General features: G+C 39.4%; 1 protein-coding gene across 1 annotated transcript in view; it reads left to right on the top strand.

The window, feature by feature from the left end:
- Positions 1–18,397, top strand: part of LOC108667211 — a 46,965-nt gene extending 28,568 nt beyond the window's left edge. The window contains exons 3-8 of the mRNA XM_047880333.1: positions 229–370; positions 1,925–2,055; positions 5,455–5,614; positions 7,495–8,307; positions 14,737–14,834; positions 16,562–18,397. Of these exons, the coding sequence (XP_047736289.1) occupies positions 229–370; positions 1,925–2,055; positions 5,455–5,614; positions 7,495–8,307; positions 14,737–14,834; positions 16,562–17,395 (2,178 nt within the window). The 3' untranslated portion in view covers positions 17,396–18,397. The remainder of the gene's footprint in view (positions 1–228; positions 371–1,924; positions 2,056–5,454; positions 5,615–7,494; positions 8,308–14,736; positions 14,835–16,561) is intronic.
- Positions 18,398–26,778: the final 8,381 nt, after the last annotated feature.

Here is a 26,778-nt window from a genome sequence, read left to right as displayed (position 1 = left end):
GTTTTATCTGCCTCGTTGTCACACGTGTATTGATAAACTCGACCTTGTTACCATCAGAAAAGCGGTGCTATTAACATGTTGTCGCTGGTTTTATCTGCCTCGTTGTCACACGTGTATTGATAAACTCGACCTTGTTACCATCAGAAAAGCGGTGCTATTAACATGTTGTCGCTGGTTTTATCTGCCTCGTTGTCACACGTGTATTGATAAACTCGACCTTGTTACCAGAGTGGCGGCGCAAATAAATCGCTCTCAACGGCCCGCGTCCACGCCACGGCCTCCCTCAACTCCGTATCCCTCACATGTCGCGCTCAGTCGCCCGTCATCAGGCACCGGCCTATAGAAGACACGTGGCAACTTGAAATATATTGTGAGTATTATATGAAAACTTTATTTGAATTTTTTAGTGCTTATTAAGGATATTTATTTATTGAGAGTAGAAAACTCCGTGTATATGAATAAGTAATCTTTCTGCTTAGTATGAGTATGATAAATTTTTCGTTCAGAACATATATTTCGTTTGATTAGTAAATTTTATCGAGCCTTTAATATTTACATAAAGATTTTGATATTGATACATTTTGGGCTACTGTACAGTGTACATATATCTGGCAAAAATGTGTTTCCTCAAGCATTTTGTGAAGCGTGGAATATCAAGTAAAAGTATTTGACTAAACACTCAGCGTCGCACTGAAATTACTTTACTGCCGGAAGTTACTTAATTGAGTCTAACTCTTCCGAAATGAAAATATTTGTCATTTAGTTAACCGTTATACTTTTCGCGATAACCGTTAACTTTACACTTTTCTTTCCGTACAAGTGCAATTTTTTGTTGCGCGTCAACTGCGCGCGCTATGAAAGAATTTATTGCTTCATTTCTTGTTGCATATTTCCAATGCACCTTGTTAGAGATGAACTGTTTATAAAACAAACCAATGATTTGTTTCTTCTATTGTGGCAGCTGAGGTCTTCTAGGCAATTTTCAAGATTTTTTTTGCGAACAGCTCCAGATATTTTGGCTGCAAATTTTCTGTAAGAAAATGGTAGATCTTGGTAGTATGAATACGAACCGTGAATTTAAAAAAAAACAGTTTTTTTATCGTTAAATGTTTACTTCTATTTGTAAGACAGGAACGACTGGAGTAAAATTATAGTATCCGTACCAATTTCCAGCTGTTGAAACGCCATTATTTTATATTGCTTATTGAAGCCTTCTTCTAAAATATATTTTAATATTAGTTAAATGGATCCGATGTTGCCGTTTTTATTAGCATCAATGATGACCTATCGCGCTTTAATAAAACAGTCTATGAGATCTATAATTATAAATATTTAGTTCAGAGTCCTAACATTGTAAGTTCAGGTCGTTTTATTCATGTATTAGTACTGGTGAGCAAACCAGTGCAACATGTAATTTCGAACTCACCTTCAATAACTCCTTCTTGAAGTTACCCCGAGATTGCTATCTTATCTTGTCATGTCATCTCGTCATCTCTCCCTCGCCTTTTAGTTACTGGTTTTCTCTTTTTAGCGTATTTTCTCATTTATGGAAAAAGGCGCTATTTTGCTCGCCATGTCTGTCTGTCCGTCTGTCTGTCTGTCTGTCCGTTCGTGAATTCACGTTTTCGTCGACGAGAAAATACGCTCTCTGTCACTCACTGCAGTGAGTACTGAGTTATATTTTTTAGTTCTGGTAGATTGCTCTATCCTCTTCACTCATTTTTTTCACGTTTGTTCATGAAAGGCGTTCATTCGTTCGTTCAATAATTTCTTCTCATAGTCGACGTCGTATTGCAATTTTTCTTGCTTAATCGCCAGTCATATTATTTAACACCTTCACTTCTACAACTGCAGGATAATTACTGTGCCATTAAAGCCTGTGTATTTTCTGTAATCGGCAGCCTAATTGTTCTCTCCTCATCAGATCCTCCACAGGTAGAAGTTCGTCTTGGGTCATCGTTGAGTCCCGAAAACATACGTGAAGGCAGCGACGTATACTTCGAGTGTGTCATCAGGTCCAATCCGAAGATCTACAAGATCGAGTGGTTCCATAACGTGAGCAGACAAGTTAATTTGATCATGTTACGGGGCCAGTACCAATTAACTGGGCGTAACGTGAGACTTTGTCCAATCCGAAATAACCCAACAACGGTCCGTTATACTTCTTGCAGATCAACACAGTAACCGACAGAAGAATAAGGACGATCAATGCGTAACTTTCATTCAACAATGACGGTAAGATAAACAGAGTGCGTGTAAGTTGAAAATTTGGGTCACGACTTCTGATCAAGACTTCGAGGTCTCTCTGTATGAGATAAAACTATTACAGACACTAAACGTACACAATGGGTCATGTCTAAAACTAAATCACACAAAGTTAGTAGACACCTTAAGCCATACAGGTTGACATCACACAAATATATTACTGGTTACATTGAAGCTCACAATAATGGTCCTATTTAAAAATATCAAATTATCCCGTGCGCAGTACACACCTGTCCCGTTTGGTGGCGCAGATCAAGTGATCCTACAGAGCTACAAATATCCCGCTTCAGAGCGGATCCGGCAACATCGCACGGTAGTCTGAAGCCATTTGATTAAAAAAAATATCAATATAGAAGATATCTATAAAAGTTGCATTTCCATCCTCTACAATCAGAGCTGGCTTGTCCTGCTAGTGGCTGCTGCCAAATCCTTTTCTTGGCATCAGAGTCAGTGTCTCAATCTCATCATTGAAGCAAACTTGGCGTGCTAGCTTGGTGCATCAATAATATTTGTTCATTTAGAGGTATCAACTTTATTATTGGCACAATTTTTGATGAAAATTTGTGCCAAAAATTCATCTGCCCTTCCAATTGAAACTTTTAAACTTGACGCCTCTGTTTCAAGTCCTGGTATGGCTTGCCTAAAATTTATAAGTCTGATTTTGCATCAAAGTTCCAATTTCAACAATTTTTGGCGCCAACAATTCTTCCAGGTTTAAACTTTCTACGTTTCTGGTACCGGTTGTGAACGGTCTTACGACTAACCAGTATAGTGTAGGCAATACATGTACGTTCGTGAACCGTTCGATGTATTTTACCGACGTTCAGAAATTAATTATATGGCTTCTTTTGACGTGGAAAATTTGTTTACTGATACATCAATACGTGTAACAAATTAAATTTTTCTCGATTCTCTGTTATAAATATCTATAAATATATAAATGGTCATTTATATAAAATATAAATGACCTTGTTATTGGTTTGAACCGTAATTTTTCAATCTCTTCTGTTAGCATCGGTTCTAAACTCTTTTTTCATGTTAGCTTGATTGTTTTTCCGACTGATTGACGGTTTGGGCATGGGTGTTCCGCTCTCCCCAACCCCTGCTAATATTTTTTGGTGTTTCACGATGTTTCTCAGCTGGCGAAACATCCTCTCGATTTTAGGCTAGTATCCTACGATAGATACGTCGATGCCATTTTTAGCGCATTTTCTCATTTATGGAAAAAAGGCGCTATTGTGCTCGTCATGTCCGTCCGTCTCTTTGTCCGTCTGCCCGTCCGTCCGTCCATGACCACGTTTTCGTCGACGAGAAAATGCGCTCTCATGCAGTCACTCACTGCAGTGGGTACTGAGTTATATTTTTTTTATTCTCAAGCATCTCCTCTTACGTCAATCTTTTCTTCCATTACGTAAACATGACACATAATTCCGTCAAATTTACCTTGGAGCTTGAATCAAGCAATAGTCGGTCCCTCCTCAATTGCAACGTTACTTTATCTAATGGCCGTTTTCAGACTTCTGTATTCCAAAAATCAACTTTTACTGGTCTAAGAACCTGCTTTTTTATCTTTTGCTCAATTAGATTCAAGATAAATGTATTCAAACATTTTTACACCAGGGGTTTCGTATTTGTTTGACACACCATATATGCCATCCACGGTGAACTGGAATTTTGCGCAGTTTCTTTTCGCTATATGGATTTCCGAATAATTTAGTGTTTACCCGAGTAAAAAAATTCATGTCCCAGCGATGCAGCAAAGCTACTCTATTGCGCGACAATAGGAATATTTCGTACTTCGGCCCTATTCCTATTCGGCCTTTAACCGTTTCTAGTTAAAGTTTTGCACGATGGGCATCGGCGTACGTTGGTATATGACGTCACGCATTTTTTTTCCTAGGGTCGCAGAGCACAAAGAGTGGAGTTATAGGACAGGCCACATATTTTCCCGTCCCTCTCATTCGGCTGTGTTCACTGACGCAGAGCTGCGTGACGTCCCTATATCTGATAGTGACTTTCAAGTTTCAGCTTCCACTTTCGGCGTTTTCGAATTGCGTGTTTTATAAAACTTGTATGTTTCTGAACAGAGGCCTAATTCGAATGCAAACTTCAGCTGTTATATATGCACTGGAAAATTTAAATATAAATTTCTTGCTTTTTCATATGTTTGTGGATTTAAGTTTTGACTTATTTGTTTTAGAAATTTCAACTGCACTATCTACTGATTGCATCTGTTTTTTTTTTAATTTTCGAACTGATGTTGAAGCTGGACTCCCAAACGTTTTCTATAAAGATATGATAAATTTTCGTTTTTTTTTTTGCTTTTATATATCAAGGTGTACCCGTGTTTCAGGGCTCGATTTCGATCATACTCACAATCTGTAGCAGGCATAACAATAGTTATATATTAAAATGATGTATAAACACGTCAGGCTCGTTGTAGTGTACATCAGACGGGACATTATTACAGATCAGGCCACATCACATTATTGCTCGTCTCGTTACGCAGGGTTTACCTGCTAATCTATTGTCGTTGATGAACACAAATCCGAAATTTTACGACCAATACTCATTTTGTACTCTGGTGAAACTAATCAATCCTGTTTTTATTTCTCTTGGTTTATGTTTTTGGAACGAATGTCTTCAAACGAGACAAATTTATGTTATATCACTTCTACCAATGTGTCGCTAGAACTGTACCTTTTCACGCTTTCTTAGCGCTGTGTCTACGGATAAAATAACCGTTCTTTTTAATAGCCTCGTAACTAAAATTATGTCGTTTTAATGGCCTGGTCAGTGGAATAGTCGTTCAACTTCACTTGCATCCGATGTTTCATTAATCATCGGCAACATCTACTCACAGAGGAAAATTTCACCAAAGACAATTAGTTCAACTCAACTTACACATATAATTTAATGAGTTGACTTGCAGAATGCTTCGTCATAGTTATAATAAAACTTTACAATAATGCAATTGTTTAATCTATATCAGTAAAAAAATATACCTGTAGCCATCATCTACCTTCTTTCATCCAATCAACAAGCAAAGATAGTCTGCATTCTCTATATCGAAATTGTTTACATCATTGCAAAATAGTTCATGAATACTTCGTATACGTTAGATTAATTTTATCATTATATTACATTAATCCGAAAAAATTCACTTAGTTGTATTCGTTGGCACAACAGAACTCGTCGGTGCAGCACAACGTGTCTTATGGCGTGATCGTGAGCAACCAGTCGCTGGCGGTGCAGCGCGTGAGGCGCTCCCAGGCGGGCAGCTACGCCTGCGCCGCCGCCAACACCGAGGGCGACGCCCGCAGCCAACACCTCAACCTCGTCGTCCAATGTCAGTCTGCAGCACCGCACGTCAAGTAAATGTGAATATGTATTGACATAGCATAACTGAGTCAGTGGCTTTATCTCCTCAGTTGAAACCAGTATACATGAATATATGTAAATCGTGTTGATGTTTCGAGTTCAGCTGCTTCCAACTTCGTAGAAATATGCGTCGCTGAAATATAAATATAAGTTAAAATATTGATATATTTACATTTGACGGGAGTATCTCAGTAAAATAAGAACCATCTTCATTGGCAACTCTGTGATTCAGTTGATTAGTCAATTAATCTTCCCTTTATTTTAGTCTTCTTAAGTTAATTGGTTAACTTAAGAACTGCTAATTGGTTAACTTAAGCTAATTGGTTAACTTAAGAATTAAGTTAACTTGAGAACTGAAACCACTAGGGTGGCCTAAGTGGTTACAGTTCAGAGTACCAAGATTGGCGCCGAGAGCTGGTTCGATCCCAGCTCTGTGCGCCAGTTTCTGGTCAGAATCGGCGAGGAGGCCGGGCGGTTAAGCACAGCAGAATTGTAGCAGTGAGATGCGCGTTCGAGACCTCAAAATGCTGTGAATGTTCTGCCATGTTAAGAATCGGCGACAGGCCTACGACCTAATAAACGCTGAAACCGCTATTATTATTATTATATAATTAATTTACCAATGAATACATGGAATGTTTTTAAATTTTTACCGTATCCTTTGCGTAGCTGCTTTTTTCTCGTTTCCTTCCTTGGCTTCGCGCCGCAGTTTATCCAATTAGCTTGTCCGCATAAAATGAACCGATTTCTTCTAGGCGCTAAAAGCAGCGAGAATCCGCGAGGGAGTTAGCGTCAGATCAAACACCGATAATTTCTTGCCTCAATATCGATATCTCGTCTATCTCGACCTCTAGCAATTTTTTACTTGCCGAATATTCGTGTTTGTAGTAGCTGAGTTACCTAGCACCTGCTGCACTTAAAATTGTACATCTATGGCATTTATAAGATATATCATTTATATTATGAAATTTTCAAGAACCAGCAGCTCTATAGATTAATTCTTGATCCGAAGTATAGTGTTACGTACGCTTGTCTATAAGACTGCGTTTGTCTGTCCCACTCAATTTACTTAAGTAGAAAGTGGAGCTTTATGACTGCTATACACTTCACTTATTGTGTGATCTCGGAGCCCGGGTGTTGACTGTTGATATGACGCTACTGTTAGTTCTAATCATTGTAAAAACGGTTCAGGCCCCTTATCAATACAAGCCTTCACCGAAGGTTTTATTTAGCACAACTGAAAAGCTCTCATATTAATTTTGATGAGCAACGCGGATGAGCCTATAAACAAGACGACTTTCCACTGGTCCGCATCTTCTTCAGAGAAGATCGTCGAGGCTCGTACAATTTATACTTTTTCGAGCTAATGATTGAATTAGCTGATAATTGCGCTCAGAAAGACACGCATGTCTCCTGTTGGCTATATTTTTCAACGTCAAGCGGTTGTGGAAAGAAGCCCAGTTATCGATTCCTGCTGAGCGTCTTTTCTTCTTGGCTCTATATATACTTTTAATCATCTGCTTGAATTGAACTGCTTTTATATTCATGCCTGAAATNAGCTCAGTTATGAAGAGAAGTGTTTGTTATTCTTGAAATAAATTTCTTTTCAAATTCAATGTTTCCTCCTCCTGTAACATCAAAAACCATTAAAAGTAATAAGTTCCATCAACTGATTGAATTCGATATACTATTTTTCTACTTCCCTTAATTAATTTGGATACTTCTTTGCATTTTTCATATTAGTAACAAATATGACGGAGCACAAGTGGAGAGTCTTTTCTTGATCGATCGTATGACATTTAAATTTAAAAAAATATATATTATTTATATTTTTCAAATGTTTTGCAGTCAGCCCGACCTGCGCTGGAGACCAGACGCGCGTGTACGGCGCGGCTCGTGAGGAGACCATCACGGTGTCGTGTCGTCTGGAGGCTTCGCCGCCCGTTGTGGCCTTCAGCTGGCGATTCAATAGCAGCGGCGACGTCGTCGATCTCAAAGACGAATATGTCGCGTCTGATGGTCTCAGTTCTCTGCTGCAGTACACAGTGAAGTCGGAACTAGATTACGGGACCCTTTTGTGCTGGGGCAGTAACATCCTAGGAATGCAACAGGAGCCTTGTGTCTTTAGAGTTGTGCCAGCTGAACCTCCGGATGCGCCTGAGAACTGTACCTTCAGAAACCATCCCAATGAAACGTTCTCTGTCATTTGCGAGCCTGGATATGATGGGGGTCTGAAGCAAGAGTTCGTGGCTGAGGTCATCGACATGCGAACTCGAAGGTTATTGTTGAACATCACAGAGACGACCACTCCTTACTTCCAGCTCGTAGGTATCGCTGGTGAGACCAGCTTTGTGGTCAGAATATACGCCAAGAACTCCAAAGGCCGCTCAGCAATGAAGATCATGCGAGGCTACACTGACAGAGATTCCACAGAGCGACACATAGCCCCCGTGATGGGCCAGCCCTCGGCAAATAACTTCTCTGACGTGCCTATCGCCCAAATTTTGGGATGCGTCGTCGGTGTCCTCGGGAGTCTCGTCTTGATAGCATTGGTCGCCGTGCTCGTCGTGCGTCTCAAGAAAGATAAGAAACGGCCGTCGAAAACTAAAGTTGCCGCCGCTGGAACTAAAAATGAGGATCCTGATCTGATTCCCAATAGAGGTTGGTGCATTTTAGCGTAAAATATTTTGATCGTTCAACTTATTCGTCTATTCAAAGCAGGTGTTTATAAAATTTTATTCTATCTCATTGGGAGAATCTAGTGTAGTGACACTTGATCATTTGATCAAAAAATACCCAGCATGGACGTCGTAACTTTAAGATTGAATCATGACATGTGAGAAAGAGATCATTGTCTTCCTCGTTCTCATTTTTAGATAATTGTTAAGCGAGCGCATCTTTTGTCCGAGGTGCTCTCATTAGCTGGAAAGGCTAATGGCGACGAAAAAAATTGCGCCGTATTTATGGCTGTTCATCGTGAACAATGCAAGGAACACTGAATATTGAATGATGATTTTTTTTTACTTTTTCAGCAAAATGCGTTTACCGAGAGTAGGACGTTGTTTCCCTTTCTATTTGGGAGATTCAATGGTTTTAAATGACCATTTTTTTATCAATTCTAAACCAATCGTTTTGGAAAATTACTCGTGCTGGTGAACATTAGGGTGGAGCGAAAAACAATCATATTTTTAAATTCGCTACCCGACTATGGTTTTTCTTGGTGGACAGATGCTAAATCAATCTTCTTCAATGGATTTTGTAAACAAACCTTTTCTACAGTTCACGAAAACTCTTCGATAATTGCAAAAACATCAATTCCAGCGGATCCAGGACTCACATACTGAATTTTCGAATGTTAACCTGGATTATTGCGGAAATACTGCTGGATAAATATCAATTAATCAATTATAAATCATTAAATAAAACATTGCACGAGTGATTTCATGCATATTGTTTCTTCGATTCGCAAACAATATTATGTCGATGCGTAGTTACATCCCTTGATACTCTCATTAGTATCCATATATAGAATATGTTTTAGACGTAGCAGTCCCAGGCCACGATGGATCGCTCCTTCTGTCTATCGCGCATCCGCCATCATTTTGACCAATTATTGATGCACGATGCTGCTGCTTGGTTCATGCCGCTGGGAGTGGTGGAGGGACGGACGATCAGGAATTGTGCTCACAAACACGTCCAGTCGTCTCTTGAAGGTCTCCAGGGTGAACTCACCTTTTCTTAAATACTTTTGTAAGACATTGAACAGCCTCGGCCCTGCTGCAGAAAGAGATCATTCCCGCAGAGATTGAAATCTAAAGGCATATCTGTTACGTCGTGGGGGAATCCTGCACAGCCTAGCTCCCTCATCTCACGTTTTGGTATGTTTCAATCCTGAAGGTCTCGCTTTCAAAGTTTGGTACCATTTCGGTTATCATTTTCCATGAGCACAGAATGATATACCTGTCTCGTCTCCTCTGCAGTGAGTACAGATCCAGGCGCTCATACCTCCCCCAGTAGTTCAACTCCTCTATCCAACTGATCCTGGAAGTGATGGTTTGCTGAACCCATTGCAGTTGCCGCACTGCGCTGATTGTGAACGAGGCCCAGAGAGGTATCACCAGGGCTCTCTAACACGCTCACTATAGTGAGCGTGTTCATCTGTTCCGCTTCTCTTGTTCTTAACGTCCTCCAGATCTATCCTATCTGCCGCCTGCCTCTTGCGGTTATTAGTATTACCGCTATAGTGATCACCAAACTTAACTTGCGTATTCATCAACACTCCTACATCGCGAACGAGTCGCTTCTCTTCGATTTCCGAGCCGTCAGGTGCCAAGTAGCCGCTCCGTACCATTTCTTCCGCAACCTCTGCATCTCAGAACCTCAAACTTGGTTCCATTGACCTGCATGTTATTCACTTGGGCCCAGTCATATATTGCAGAGAAGTCTTTTTGCAACCTCTCATAGACTGTGTTTTCCTTTCCGTAATAGTCATTGGTATCCTGATGTGTGAACCACGATATAGAGACGTGGTTCACTACCTGCCACATCTATGTCGTCGATGTGGATGAGGAAGAAGATAGAGCCAAGTGCCTTTCCCTATGGTACTCCAATCTTCTCACTCGCCTCGCTCGATCTCGAGCCCCAACAACAATAGCTTGTAGTCTTTAAGTTAGGAAGTTGTGGATCTATGCCAACAATGTTCACCTCCGACCTCCAGTAGTATGAGAGTTTCATTGTATTTTTCCGACGGGTAGTCAGGTGGCCAGTGTACGATATCTATGCAAAGTTGGAGATGGGAAATGTGCAGTATAACATGTTCCAAATATTTATTGAAGCCTAAATGCTGGGGCACTTTTTTGCCACGAGTGAGTTTCTGAAGTAGACTATGATGCCTCCGTTTTTCTCCCTTCCTTCCAGTCCGCTCGGTAATGTTGAAAGCCATCATTTCAATTCTTCATCCTCGATATCCTCTCTCAGACGTGATTCGAATAAGGCAAGCACGATCATTCCTTCTGTCTCAGTAATTTATATAACTACGCCAATCTTGTGGTGTTTTCTTCGTTGAAAGAGCCCCTCGATGTTGGCTATCACGATGCCAGATTCTTCCTTCCATGCGTTATCAATTGCTGCAACACTGCTATGTCAGAGGTCTCTGTCTCAGCAGCTGTTGTATTATTTTTTTAAAGGCCTCCCACACTCACCATTCCAACAAAAAGGAATTAATTTTATTGATTAAAAACAGGGAATGGTTTCATGTCAATGATCAGGGCCCGGCCCGACCTTAACGCCTCTGATGGTGGCCTACACCTTCTCCGAGGGTCACTGAGCTGTGACGCGAGCGAGGAGCGGGCCCACGTCGAACTTTTCTCTGACTGCTGTTAGGATGCTAGCTGCATTGCCTCTCTGCACAGCCAAACCCAACCTTTGCTCCAACCATAGAGTCTCTCTACGTTCGCCGGACAATTCCGTAATGCGACGGCCAATCTGTGATATTAAAGGACCAGTCGTTTCACCATATGTGCCCGTCGTTTCTAATGCGACTGGCTCGAAACGAGACCGAGCTGCCAACGCCGTGTATTTACGTCTCTTGCTATCCTCCGCCGCACGGGCCGCGAACCCAGCAGAAATAGCCGAATTATTGACGTGCGACTCAGCAAAAGTGTCGACGCAGGTTGCATCCCAGCACAAACACCTCCCATTAGGAACTTGGAAAGCCGTTAAGCCATCTGGTCTCTTACCATCCCCTCTGTCCACTCCAACGGGTTCAAGGCATGAAGGAACGCCAGCGCTCTGAAGAGCCCTCCTGATCACATCGTTCAGATGCGCCGATTGTGAACGAGGCCCAGAGAGGTATCACTAGGGCTCTCTAACACGCTCACTATAGTGAGCGTGTTCATCGGTTCCGCTTCTCTTGTTCTTAACGTCCTCCAGATCTATCCCATCTGCCGCCTGCCTCCTGCGGTTATTACCGCTGTAGTGATCACCAAACTTAACTGGCGTATTCATCAACACTCCTACATCGCGAACGAGTCGCTTCTCATCGATTTCCCAGCCGTCAGGTGCCAAGTAGCCGCTCCGTACCATTTCTTCCGCAAACTCTGCATCTCTGAGCCTCAAACTTGGTTCCATTGACCTGCATGTTATTCACTTGGGCCCAGTAATATATTGCAGAGAAGTCTTCTTGCAACCTCTCACAGGCTGTGTTGTCCGTAATAGTCATTAGTATCCTGATGTGTGAACCACGATATAGAGATGTGGTTCACTAGCTGCCACATCTATGTCGTCGATGTGGATGAGGAAGAAGATAGAGCCAAGTGCCTTTCCCTATGGTACTCCAATCTTCTCACTCGCCTGGCTCAATCTCGAGCCCCCAGCAACGGTAGCTTGTAGACTTTAAGTTAGGAAGTTGTGGATCTATGCCAACAATGTTCACCTCCGACCCCCAGTAGTATGAGAGTTTCATTGTATTTTTCCGGCGGGTAGTCAGGTGGCCAGTGTACGATATCTTTACAAAGTTGGAGATGGGAAATGTGCAGTATAACATGTTCCAAATATTTATTGGAGCCTAAATGCTGGGGCATTTTTTTGCCGCGAGTGAGTTTCTGAAGTAGACTATGACACCTCCGTTTTTCTCCCTTCCTTCCAGTCCGCTCGGTAATGTTGAAAGCCATCATTTCGATTTGTTCATCCTCGATATCCTCTCTTAGACGTGACTCGGTTAAGGCAAGCATGATCATTATTCCTTCTGTCTCAGCAATTTATATAACTACGCCAATCTTGTGGTGTTTTCTTCGTTGGATGAGCCCCTCGATGTTTGCTATCAGTCTATCACGATGCCAGATTCTTCCTTCCATGCGTTATCAATTGCTGCAACACTGCCATGTCAGAGGTCTCTGGCTCAGCATCTGTCGTATTATTTGTTCCTGTAATTGCTGTTGTTGTTCCTGTGATGTCGACAGCGGTTGCATTTGCTGTTAAATCTGATCTGCTTGCCTCTGCAGGTCTAAAAAATACTGCGATTAATATGAAGTCAGTTGTTTTCACTCGGTAGGTTATGGTGCTCGGTGTGGTAATCGCTGGAATCGCCCTATTGTTCGTCAGGTTTCGATAGACTCGTCCTTCCCAGACCGTACCTTTTTAACAATAATTATTGTATTTCCTCATCGAGCTAGTTGACCGGAGGAGATTGAGGGCGGTTGTTTGCCGATGTGATGCTTCAAGTTGTTTCATTGCTCCATTATTGATGCTCCATTATTCTTATGAAATCTCATTTAGTTTATGTAATTCATCTTCATTTTAATCTTCAACTTTCAATAAATATTTCGTGTCGGATAGTGATGAAATTCTCTTATTTAGCAATTTTCACATGATTTTTGGAACCATAGGGTCGAATTGTTTCGTTACAAATTACTTTGAAGCGGTATCATTTGTCAGGTGTCAACATAAAAAACTATAATCGTATAGCAAGTTTTCAAAAAAAAAAGTATAACTAAATTCTACTGAATATGCGCTCTTCATTGCTTTTCTTGCCTTTGCGGGCTACTTAATTGGCACAAATAGCTATTCCGTCTACAAACATCCCCGCATTATTGCACAAGAACGAGAAAATCATTTGGCAAAATCGAAATTATAATTTAATGGAAAACTCAAGTATCTATTTATTCATATATAATTATTATTTTTTTTTAATTTGTCCATCGTCCTCGATGTATGCATACCTCGTGCACGAATGAACTGATATTAAATTTCCATGAAATTGATTAATTTTTGCACTGAATAATTTCGTTGCTTTATGATTCATAAGTATTAAAATTTAATTGATTCAGGCCTTTATGGAATTGTACTGGAGGAGTCGGTGGCACGCATAAAGTCTCAGGAATAATCTCAGATCTAGTGGTGAGCGCTATTTACAGCCAGGGTTGCCAGATGACCTGAAAAATGGCCAAGTCCGCGAACAAAAAAGGCCTATAATTCAATGTATACTAGTATATTCGTAGGTTCCAATGTGTAAATTTAATTTTTTGTAGTTTTTAAAAATTAATTAGGAAGTACCTCTATCATAAAGTTTAGCCGGCCAACGCAATTGAAGAAAAAACTAAATCGAGGAATTTGTCCGAAAAAATACCGTCTGGCAACAATGTTTCCAGCTAGTGTCTGATCTATATTTGATTTAGTATTGGTTGCCAACTCAGTCAATTGTCAATCGAGATAAGTGTGAAATTATTCTCTTGTGCTAATGTATACTCGATCATTATATGATCGGGTATACATTAGCATTATACATTAGGTTAGGCTATATAATACAGGTATAATAATATACGTTTAAAAATTACTTTTTAAAGACAACACTTCCAAAGAATCCAGTGTCTCCAATCTTAAAGAGTTACCATGAATTTCTCATTTAATTTTTGAATATTAAAAAAATTAATTTTTCAATTTTTTTAATATATGATTTTTTTTAATAACTAAATTTTTTTTTCAAAATTATTTATTCTATTAATTGATTCATGCATTGCCTCTGACTTCACACAAGTGTGCAAAATTTCAGATCAATTAGACAGGTAAAAGTGTGTCAAATATCAGTTATAAGATTTGTAGTTGACAAAATTATTTTTTCAATTTTTTTAATACTGAAAAAATTTTTTTTTCTTTATAAAATCATTTATTTTGACATTTGATTCATGCATTGTCTCCAACTTTAAACATGTATGCAAAATTTCAGATCGATAGGATAAGTAGAAGTGTGTTAAATTTCGATTACAAGATTTGTAGCAGACAGACAGACAGACAGACAAACAGACAAACAAGAAGCGAAGTTAAAGAGAAGTGTTGTAAAAATGGGCTTGTTTTGAATTTGTTGAATGCATCCATCGACAGATGAATATTATTATTCTGATCTTATAAAAATGTCGAAGCACGTTAATGCATAATTAATATTGAATCTATGACCATCAATCGTAAGGACGACGGCTTACAGACCCCCTACTGTCTAGAACTGTAGTCTTGCTCAGCAGTGTCAATAAGTTCTTGTAATATTTGTATTGCCGGGACCGACTTCACAAGTCGATATAACTTGGTTTTCTGGTGCAGGTGCGGCGGACGACGACACGCGTCTTACAGCAACGCCCGTCGAAGGAGGATTTGGCGACGTTCACAGCCTCAGGTCGTCGGAAAAACATTACTCGCAGGTGAGTTTTTGCCATTTCAATTAGAGTATCATACACGGTTATTTTAAATGATTAACCCAATTTTATGAATTCTTATATATTTAAGAATTATTTATGCACCAAAATAAATAATTTATACACCATTGGAAAGAGAAACATTCCATTTTTTTACCTATTCAAACGCGGGACCTATTCAAACTTTTTGAATCAGTCACTTTTAAAACGTTAGGTAGGATGTATAGAAATATAGATTTGGCAGCATTACACTCTTGGCCACCGAGATCACCTGATCTTACCCCACGTTACTATTTCTTATGGGGTTACGTCAAGGAAGCTATTTATGTCCCGCCTCTACCAGCAACTATGTTTACGTCCCGCCTCTACCAGCAACTCTGTTTACGTCCCGCCTCTACCAGCAACTCTGTTTACGTTCCGTCTCTACCAGCAACTCTGTTTACGCCCCGCCTCTACCAGCAACTCTGTTTACGTCCCGCCTCTACCAGCAACTCTGTTTACGTCCCGCCTCTACCAGCAACTCTGTTTACGAAAAGGGCCTAAAAACTGCCCTTCTTTGGGAAGCTGTCACGAAATCATTTTTAGACGCACAGGGATGATTCTGGTACCGTTGAATGCGTTGAAAAGTGAGCTTTAAGATGAGCCCAAAAAGTGGAAAACGCCTAAATTGAAAATTTTAGGTTAGGCGGTCCCCTTAAACGTAATTTTATTATTTATTTAATTATTGTAAGCACCTCAATAGATTGATAATAAAATGCCGCCACGTACATTTCACCTCTAATCTGCAATCGTCAAATTCAAGTATAGACTCCAAGACTTGGATCCGACTTGAAAGCAAGACAATAGAAAGAGTAATAACTAGAAACCTTTCCTAAATTCTCACTTTGATGTGCAAAAGAATCTAAAACATGTATGTAATTCTTAAGAGAACCGACGGCAGAATGCGACCGCCGGTAATCGCGGGAGTGCGTTGCTCCCAGCGGACGGACATTGTCTGCTTGGCGTGCAGTCTGTCGCCTTCCTGTGATCTCTGAAAACGTTTCTTGCGCGTCTTTTGGACGCGTAGCATAGAGAGGAGTTTGCTCGCTCGAGTTACTTCGAGGAATGATTCTGGCTCCTCAAATATTTAAAATTTAAATGGTTAAAGATATATTAGGTTGTTTTTGCGCCGTGAGCCCATTTAAGTAATGAAAAATGTTATGATCTGTCAACATTTATACTTTTTCGCACATGAAAAGCTTTACATTTTATTGGAAGTCATTTCAGTTTTAATGACTGGTAATGTCCGAGTTTCATGCTATTTATAAACAATTTTCAATTTAACAAAATTGGAAGAAAACAAGAACCAAAACAAAAGCCCCTGACGCGTTAATCCGATAATATTTACAAAGGATCGCCATATAAGATCGGTTCTTGCATAACAATCAACAATTTTAACACGTTCCACTCGTATTGGACCATAAGTGTACCAACAATGATTTTACACTGTTGAGTATTGGGACACCAGTGTAGCAAACGCAATATTTTACGCAGTTTCGATAAAACACATATAACTCGAAGTTTACTTGGTAAACTTTATCTTTTAGAAAATTTGTGTTTACACGAAAGATTGATTATTAAATCTGGAGAACGCGGATACCAAGGGAACGTGTTAACGTACCTTCCATCACAATTATATTAATCAAGTCTAGTAATGATTCTTTCGATTTGATCTTCTTCTTTTCTTGACGCAGATGGCTCTTGGTCAGGTGCTATACCCTGAAGTGGTCTACCAGATCCAGGCCCACCAGTACTCGCCAGAACCTCATCAGGCTCTCATCGTGTCTGCTGATGGGGTGGATACTCCTTGCAGTCCAGTTTCCCAGCACCATATCATCCCAAAATCAGCCTATTCCTCTTCTCCTTCCCCATCCCACTCACTGCACACGTCCTCCCCATCTCCGTCAAGTGGGCACTGTTCCATCTCCACGCAGAATTCCTGCTCAACAGTCCCCACTGTGGCGTTCAGATCTCCATCACACATTATTTATACGGCCGCTGCCTACCCTGACTCCCGACGCATCAATCCCAAAGAGTATTATGATTCACTGCCGTATCCTCCGACTGCGTATCACGTTCCCATCTCTATACCACTGAGTCAGGCTGGCCCGCTGATGTATACGATACCTGGACGCTCGAGCATCAGCAGTGATCAGTCACCTGGTGATTCTTTGCAGTACAGCGACACAGAGATGTCCGATAGCTCTTCACTAAGATCAAGAATTCGTTACTCGAGCATGCCTTCTGGCGCGTCCGCAGCCAGTTGTCTCCTGACCGTAAGCCCTGGGAACCCTGATTGTGTCACGGCGCCCAGTCCTGTTAGTCTTAGTGGTGTTGTCAATGGTGGATGCAGTGGCAATAAAAGAACAGTATACTCCACCGTGCCTGTTTCTGGGTATGGATATAAAGTGCAGTCCGATGATCATGGAGTCAAATCATCATTAGTTAGACCGGCCACCACTAAAAAAAGAGATCTGCCATCAGCCCTATCGCCATTATTAGCAAATCAGAAAGAAAGTGAAGTTTGACAATTCCGGCGAGTCTTTTCCAAGTGTGCAGAAACTAATTTTACCTTTTTTCTTATGGGGCTGTCTCTACGGAAAACTAATGAAAAATGGTACACAAATCTTACAGTCACAGCGAATTTATTATATCGATTCACTTCTAATATACATGTAATCTGTACTAATTATTAATAAATTATAATTTTGTACATTTTATCTCAACGATTGCCGTCTGTTTGAAAGAAAGAAATGCGAGCGATGTTTCGAAATTATCTTCTTTATATTATTAATTAATTGAGGTATTTCATGGCGTTTGTGCGCTTATAAATAAGTGTGTACGGTTCAGGAAGGTTTTACCCCCACCACAGGGTCATACTTCAATAGCCTCGTTCAGTTTTCACAATATCGTGGATCATCTTCTACGACTTTTTTGATGTGCTGAACATAGATAAAATTATTTTATTCCGTCCCGTTACCTATGTCACATTTTGCAAGCCTTCTATCCCTGGTGAGAATCAGGCTCTTCGCTTATTATTACATAATTAGGAGCAAGAAAAAATTTCTCTGACTTCCACGTAATCAATTCTGAAATTTTTTAAGGAAAGTATCTTATTAAAAGCGTGTTCAGAGTTGTCAAAGAAGAGCTGTCCCCAAAATCATACAATATCAATATTACGAAATAACGAAATTCCTTAAATTTTATACAACTTATCAAACATTATAGTTAGCAATGACGCCCCTTCCGCTCATACAATTCAAATTATAATTATGTATCTTCTCCTCATGAAGGTTTTAATTAATTCCTGGCCCTATTTGACGTACATATCGCACACGAGTGTCTTTTTCCCGCTATATACGAGTACAATACATACGAGTTCCTATATATCGCTCATCTCATTTCTTTTAAGTATATTGTGCCGTAAAACTTACGCCGAGCATTGTTCGACTTTAATTTCTCGTGTATTCATGAACGTAATCAAAGATGTATGAGATCATGCTCCAAATATAAGATATTGCCGTGATAAAGTACATCTACTCTCTGATCCTTCAACATTATAGTGAAGTTATTCCAGCACATTTTCTTCTGCATCCGAAAAATATTTGTACGTTTTGATGCTTCGCAGAGGCTGATTTCTTATCATACCCTTAGGACATTCGAACATATTCGCATTTTTACAAGGATTCTAAAGCTGACAGGGAATTTTGGTCTAAATTGAAGAGGTTCAATAACAATTAAAGATCTCAAATGCACTGCCCTCCGGAAAATACCACCGCTGAAATTAAGCTTTGAAATTTCATTTTCCTATTGACGTGATTATTTTGGTCTAACCTAAGTCACGTTTTGGAAATTAGATTTACTTGATCGGCTGATGAATTTGATTTAAATCAAATCACGTATTTCATCGGGCCAGGACTAATTTTGATAGCTGTCTTTGTTGCTCCTTCATAAAATGGCCAAACTGAATCGGATCTTGAATTGATCACTGAATACAGTAATTAAAAAGTCAAAAAGGAACCGAGTTATATGAAGCACGCAATGATGTTTTCCGCCCGAAAGACATTAAAATGTAATTGTTATGAATAGCAATCTACAGACGAATATACCTGATGGCGCAGTAGTATTATCAATTTGTACGTATTGCATAGAAATTACGTCACATTTTCGATATGGAACATGTAAATAAAATTTGGAAAACACGATAAAACTATTTGAAACTATTTTTCATACAAATTGAATGTACTCAATGAATTTTAATAATAAGTTTCTTTCTCTTACACATTTATAGAGCCCAAAAATTACGTTTTTGCAGCTAATTTGGCAATGTCAATTTGAAAATTTCCTCTCATAGCTCAGAGAAGCAGGAAATTTTTGCAAAATATTCCACATTTTGTTTCCGATTTACCTTGGGTCAAGACAAGTTCTATTAAAAATGAAAAAAAATGCCGCAAAACTGTTTTATTGTTCGATTTCTAGGAATAGTTTTAGTACAAAGCTTTTTCCCCAGGATCAGGAATTGAGCTTACTTTCTCCATAGCATTGAGCAATTAAGGCGCTGATGCAAATACTTACTATTTATTGTCAGTAAGGATTTAGGACGTGGTTTATCCGCTGGTTCTTTAATCTCCATCGGCAGGAGTAAATATATATTGCTACACACGTCATAAAAAATCCATTATTATTATTATTCCACGAAGAGATTTTCGTTGCGTCTCGTTCACATCGAACTTCGAGGTCACGTTACAAGCGGCTTGAAAAGACCCGAGAGGATAAAAACAGATGACATCTATGCTAAAACAGAGGACATGTGCCAAGACTGATGACGTCTATGCTAGAACAAACATCTATACCAAACCAGTAATATGCATGATAGATTAGATGACAGCTAGGCCTAAGATTCAAGATCATGCGAGGCTACACTGACAGAGATTCCACAGAGCGACACATAGCCCCCGTGATGGGCCAGCCCTCGGCAAATAACTTCTCTGACGTGCCTCTCGCCCAAATTTTGGGATGCGTCGTCGGTGTCCTCGGGAGTCTCGTCTTGATAGCATTGGTCGCCGTGCTCGTCGTGCGTCTCAAGAAAGATAAGAAACGGCCGTCGAAAAGTAAAGTTGCCGCCGCTGAAACTAAAGATGAAGATCCTGATCTGATCCCCAATAGAGGTTGGTACATTTTAGCGTAGAATATTTTGATCGTTCAACTTATTCGTCTATTCAGTGTAGGTATTTATAAAATTTTATTCTATATTATTGTGATTATCTAGCGAAGTGACACTTGATCATATGATCAAAAATAACCCAGCATGGACGACGAAACTTTAAGATTAAACAACTTCAAATTTCTCTATTTTCGCTTCATTCTAAACTACCGGCACAAACTAAAAATGTATACGATGCTGATCTTCATAACTAAATTAAGTGAAACAGTTATCACTCACCGAACTTAAAATGAATGCTCTGCTCAAAATAAATTACAATTCCTAGCTCTATGAACTCATTGAGATTGTTTCCTTTCTAGTCTTAGCGTTACCGCGAGAACCTACTTGAAATATTAAGAGATCATTGTTTTTTTAGATAATTTAGATAAAAATTTTTTAGATAATTGTTAAGCGAGAGCATCTTTTGTCCAAGGTGCTCTCATTAGCTGGAAAGGCTAATGGCGATGAAAGAAATTGCGCCGTATTCTTGGCTGTTCATCGTGAACACTGCATTGAATGACGATTTTTTTTTTACTTTTTAAGCAAAATGCGTTTACTGAGCGTCGGATGTTGTGTCCCTTTCCTTTTGGGAGCATCAATGGTTTTTAAATAACCGTTTTTTGTCAATTCTAAACTATTCGTTTTGGAAAAATACTCGTGCTCGTGAACATTTGGGTGGAGCGAAAAACAATCTTATTTTTACATTCGCTTCTCGACTATGGTCGAGAAGTGAAAATTTTTTTATGGTATTCAAGATTTGGTTTTCAATTCAGACGTTCTACAAATGTTATATCGTTATCTAATTGGCCAATCAGAGCAGTTTGCCATTCTTTACAAGATGTTGTGTTCCTGTGTAAATATTATTCAGCTTCATATATAAAATTTAATTTAAAATGGCTAAAACTCGAGAGTTGGCGACCGCTTTTTTTCAAAACGATTTAGAGCTCTGCTGATTGTATCCTTTTCTACTTCAACCTCACCTTCGTCCAGGACGCTTTCAATTTCATCACGAGTAACAAACGGGCTCATTTGTACCTTTCTGCTAATCCACCTTGCATTATCGTCTGTTGGAAAGGCTTAAGCTATCGTCTGTTGCTATCGATAAGCTATCGTCTGTTGCATTATCGTCTGTACAGTTTCCTTGTACGACCAGGTCTTGGAATATTTGCAAACGCATGCTCGGATGATATCATCAGGATAATTGCTTCCTGATGATATTTCAAACTATACCCAATGATAGATCAGGCGCTTTGGATATTATTCGATACCCCATCCCTTTCTTGTGTCAATGTATGATCTTTTGACGCAAAGCGGTCGCCAACTCTCGAATTGTAGCCATTTTAAATTAAATTTTAAATATGAAGCTGAATAATATTTTCACCGGAACACAAAATCTCGTAAACAATAAAAAACTGCTCTGATTGGCCAATTCGATAACGATATGACATTAGTGGAACGTCTAAATGGAAAAGCAAATTTTGAGTACCTTAAAAAAAGTTATCCATGTTAATTTTTGAACATGTACCCAATACTTTTGCGCGAGTTAATTTTTCTATTTTGTTGAAAAAATCTAAACAACGCTTACTTTTCAATAGCCATTCTAAATAATCTTTCTAGTACCATTAGCGCTATAATGACCAAATATTAGGTAAAATCTTGCACTTTAACTTGAAATATAAGAAAACTGTAATGTATCCAATACATGTGCGTGTAACTGTATGTACGCGATGTGAATGAGGAAGCGTATAGGGCCGAGTGACGTTCCCTGTGTTACTCCACTCTTCACACTCGCCTCGCTCGATCTCGAGCCTCCAACAACGACAGCTAGTAGTATTTCGGTTAGGAAGTTGAGGAGAGGATCTATGCCAACAATTCACCTCCGACTTCCAGCAGTCTGAGAGTTTCATAGTATTTTTCCGGCAGGCAGTCGGGCGGCCGGTATATAATAGCTACATATACAAAGTTGGAGATGGGGAATTGTTCCGCATATTTGAGCCTAAATGCAGGTGCGCTGTTTTTGCCGCGAGGGAGTTTCTGAGGTAGACAATGACACCTCCTTTCTTTCTCTTTTCGTTTCGGTCTGCTCGGTAATGTTGAAAACCTTTCATTTGATTTCCCAATCCCGTATATCCTCTCTTAAACGTGCCTCGGTTAATGCAAGTATGATCATTCCTTCTGTTTCAGCAATTTCTCTAACTACGCCGATATTGTAGCGTTTTCTTCGTTGGAAGAGCCCCTCTATGTTGGCTATCACGATGCCAGATTCTTCCTTCCATGCGTTATCAATTGCTGCAACACTGCTATGTCAGAGGTCTCTGGCTCAGCAGCTGTTGTATTAATTGTTCCTGTAATTACTGTTGTTGTTCCTGTGATGTCAACAGCGGTTGCATTTGCTGTTGAATCTGATCTGCATGCCTCTGCAGGTCTAAAAAATACTGCGATGAATATGAAGTCAGGTGTTTTCACTCGGTAGGTTATGGTGCTCGGTGCGGTAATCGCTGGAATCGCCCTATTGTTCGTCAGGTTTCGATAGACTCGTCCTTCCCAGACCGTACCTTTTTGACAATAATTATTGTATTTACTCATCGAGCTAGTTTGACCAGAGGAGATTGTGGGCGGTTGTTTGTCGGTGTGATGCTTCAAGTTGTTTCATTGCACTCCATTATTCAAATGAAATCTCATTTAGTTCATGTAATTCATCTTCATTTTAATCTTCAACTTTTAATAAATATTTCGTGTCGGATAGTGATGAAATTCTCTTTTTTTTAGCAATTTTCACTTGATTTTTGGAACCATAGAATTGAATTGTTTCATTGCAAATTTCTTTGAAGCGGTTTCATTTGATAGGTGTCAAGATAAAAACCATAATCGTATACCAAGTTTTCGAAAAAGTTATTTTCAACTTAATTCTAGTGAATATGCGCTCTTCTGTGCTTTTCTCACCTTTGCGGGCTAGTTAATTGGCACAAATAGCTATTCCGTGTACAAACATACCCGCATTATTGCACAAGAACGAGAAAATCATTTGGCAAAATCGAAGGTATAATTTAATAGAAAACTCAAGTATCTTTATTCATTTATCATTATTATTATTTTTTTTTAATTTGTCCATCGTCCTCGATGTATGCATACCTCGTGAACGAATGAACTGATATTAAATTTCCATGAAATTGATTAACTTTTGCACTGAATAATTTAGTTGCTTTATGATTCATAAGTATTAAAATTTAATGTATTCAGGCCATTATGGAATTGTACAGGAGTAGTCGGTGGCACGCATAAAGTCTCAGGCATAATCTCAGATCTAGTGGTGAGCGTTGTTTACAGCCAGGGTTGCCAGATGACCTAAGAAATGGCTAAGTCCTCGAACAAAAAAAGGCCTATAACTCAATATATACTAGTATATTCGTAGGTTCCAGTGTAAAAATTTAATTTTCTGTAGTTTTTAAAATTTAATTAGGAAGTACCTCTATCAAAGTTTAGCCGGCCAACGCAATTGAAGAAAAACTAAATCGCGGAATTTGTCCGAAAAAAATACCGTCTTGCAACCACGTTTCCAGCTATAGTCTGATCTATCTTTGATTTAGTACTGGTTGCCAACTCGATCAGTCAGTTGTCAATCGAGAAAAGTGCGAAATTATTCACATGTGCTAATGTATACTCGATCATTATATGATCGGATTTACATTAGCATTATACATTAGGTTAGGCTATACAATACAGGTATAAAAATGGGCTTGTTTTGAATTGGTTGAATGCGTCCATCGACAGATGAATATTATTATTCCGATTTTATAAAAATGTCGAAGCACGTAAATTAATAAATAATATTGAATTTATGACCAGCCATCGTAAGGACGACGGCTTACAGATCACCAACTGCCTAGAACTGTAGTATTTCTCAGCATGCCGCTATGTTCTTGTAATATTTGTATTGCCGGGACCGACTTTACAAATCTAGATAACTTTGTTTTCTGGCGCAGGTGCGGCGGACGATGACACGCGTCTTACAGCAACGCCCATCGAAGGAGGATTTGGCGCCGTTCACAGCCTCAGGTCGTCGGAGAAACATTACTCGCAGGTGAGTATTTGCCATTTCAGTTAGAGTATCATATGTACAGGGTTATTCTAAACAATGGACCAAATTTTATAAATTTGTATATATTTAAGAATTATTTATGCACCAAAATTAAGAATTTATACTCCATTGGATAGAGAAAAATTCAATTTTTTACCTATTCAAACGCGGGACCTATTCAAACTTTTTGAATCAATCACTTTTAAAACGTTAGGTAGGACGTATAGAAATAAAGATTAGGCATTACACTCTTGGCCACTGAGATCACCTGATCTTACCCCATGTGACTATTTCTTATGGGGTTACGTCAAGGAAGCTGTTTATGTCCCGCCTCTACCGCCAGCAACTCTGTTAACGTCCCGCCTCTACCAGCAACTCTGTTCACGTTCCGCCTCTACCAGCAACTCTGTTAACGTCCCGCCTCTACCAGCAACTCTGTTTACGTCCCGCCTCTACCAGCAACTCTGTTTACGTCCCGCCTCTACCAGCAACTCTGTTTACGTCCCGTCTTTACCAGCAACTCTGTTTACGTCCCGCCTCTGCCAGAAACTCTGTTTACGTCCCGCCTCTACCAGCAACTGGGTTTACGTCTCGCATCTACCAGCTACTCTGTTGACGTCTCGCATCTACCAGCAACTGGGTTTACGTCCCGCCTCTACCAGCAAATGGGTTTACGTCCCGCCTCTACCAGCAACTCTGGTTGATCAGAAGAACCGTATCACTGCTACGGTGCACTCAGTAACAGAAGATAAGCTTTCTCGCGTGTGTGACGAGTTTGGCTACCGTTTGCATGTTTGCCGTGCAGCACAGAAGGGACATATTGAACATTTATGAATATGTACAAAAATGAATCTACGACCATTCTCTTACCACTGGTGAATAAATTATTCTTTTTGAATTTATACCTAAATAAATAGGAATTTATTAATTTGGGCCCATCATTTAAAGTAGTCCTGTATTATAAATGATGAAGTTTTTTCATATACCTTCCTGAAATTAAGACCGAACGTGTTGATAAATACATACATCGTGGCAAGTACGGTGGTAAATGAGATTGTAACATGACTGGCATTGCATGTGGTCATATCTTGCTGATTGTCTGCTGTTGCGTTCCCGTTCACTTAATTGATACACTATAAATTGACATTTCATAATTGTTCACTTTTAATTAAAACTTTGATCGGATTTTTGAGTGCTAAGTTTATTGAAGCTTATCACTGGATTTAATTTTCTTTCAAATCTGAATCAGAACGCACAACCACTATGTGCATTTGCTGACGTTTCAAACGTCTTTGCTTGCTTTACTGTGAGAGATCCTGATAAATTTCTATCACCATTGTGTCTTCAACTTTTATTATTAATTATAGGTAGTCTATTTACTTAAAGTCGCAGAATGCAATTAAGATTCTTAATAAATTACTACACATTAATACATCCTTAATACCGCCGTAATTTTGTTGGCGTTCGTGAAAGGAGGTCGCGTAGTTCTCGTGTTCTCAGTAATTATCAATAGAATTTTTTTGGGATTGACTTAATTTTTAGTCTTAGACGTTATTTATACAAATTGAACACTTCATTTCAAATTGTCTGAATTAATTTGGGATTGAAAGCAACCTACTCATGTATCTAAAATATCCAATTAAGCGTCTTCCAATGAATGTCAACCTCAACTAATATTTTCCCGAAAACTTTCTTTAAACGTAATTTTATTATTTATTTAATTATTGTAAGCACCTCAATAGATTGATAATAAAATGCCGCCACGTACTTTTAACCTCTAATCCACAATCGTCAAATTCACACTTCGACTCCTTGCAAGACTTGGATCCGACTTGAAAGCAAGACAATAGAACGAGTTTTTACTAGAAACGTTTCTTAAATTCTCACTTTGATGTGCAAAAGAATCTAAAACATGCATGTAATTCTTAAGAGAACCGACGTGAGAATGCGACTGCCGGCAATCGCGGGAGTGCGTTGCTCCCAGCGGACGGACATTGTCTGCTTGCCGTGCAGTCTGTCGCCTTCCTGTGATCTCTGAAAACGTTTCTTGTGCGTTTTTTGGACGCGTAGCATAGAGAGGAGTTTCCTCGCTCGAGTTAATTCAAGGAATGATTCTGGCTCCTCAAATATTTAAAATTTAAATGGCTAAAGATATACTAGGTTGATTTTTGCGCCATGCATGAGCCCATTTAAGTAATGAAAAATGTTATGATCTGTCTACATTTATACTTTTTTTGCACATGAATAAATCTTCATTTTATTGGAAGTCAATTTCAGTTTTAATGACTGTTAATGTCCGAGTTTCATGCTATTTATAAACAATTTTCAATTTGAAAAAATTGGAAGAAAACAAGAGACAAAACAAAAGCCCCTCATGCCTTCATCCGATGACATTTGCGAATGATCGCTATAAAAGATCGGTTCTTGCATAATAACTAACAATTTCAACACGTTATCCCCCCCCCCGTATTAGGCCAAATGTGTACCAGCAATGATATTCCACTGCTGCGTATTGGGACACCGGTGTACGCAATATTCTACGTAGTTTCGATAAAAGACATATAACTCGAACTTTGGTTGGTAAACTTTTTTATAGAATATTTATGTTCACACGAAAGACTGGTTATTAA

This window comes from Hyalella azteca, unplaced genomic scaffold, assembly GCF_000764305.2.
Source record: "Hyalella azteca isolate HAZT.00-mixed unplaced genomic scaffold, Hazt_2.0.2 contig5203, whole genome shotgun sequence".
Taxonomy (NCBI): Eukaryota; Metazoa; Arthropoda; class Malacostraca; order Amphipoda; family Hyalellidae; genus Hyalella; species Hyalella azteca.
This window is presented reverse-complemented; position numbering and strand designations above follow the sequence as displayed.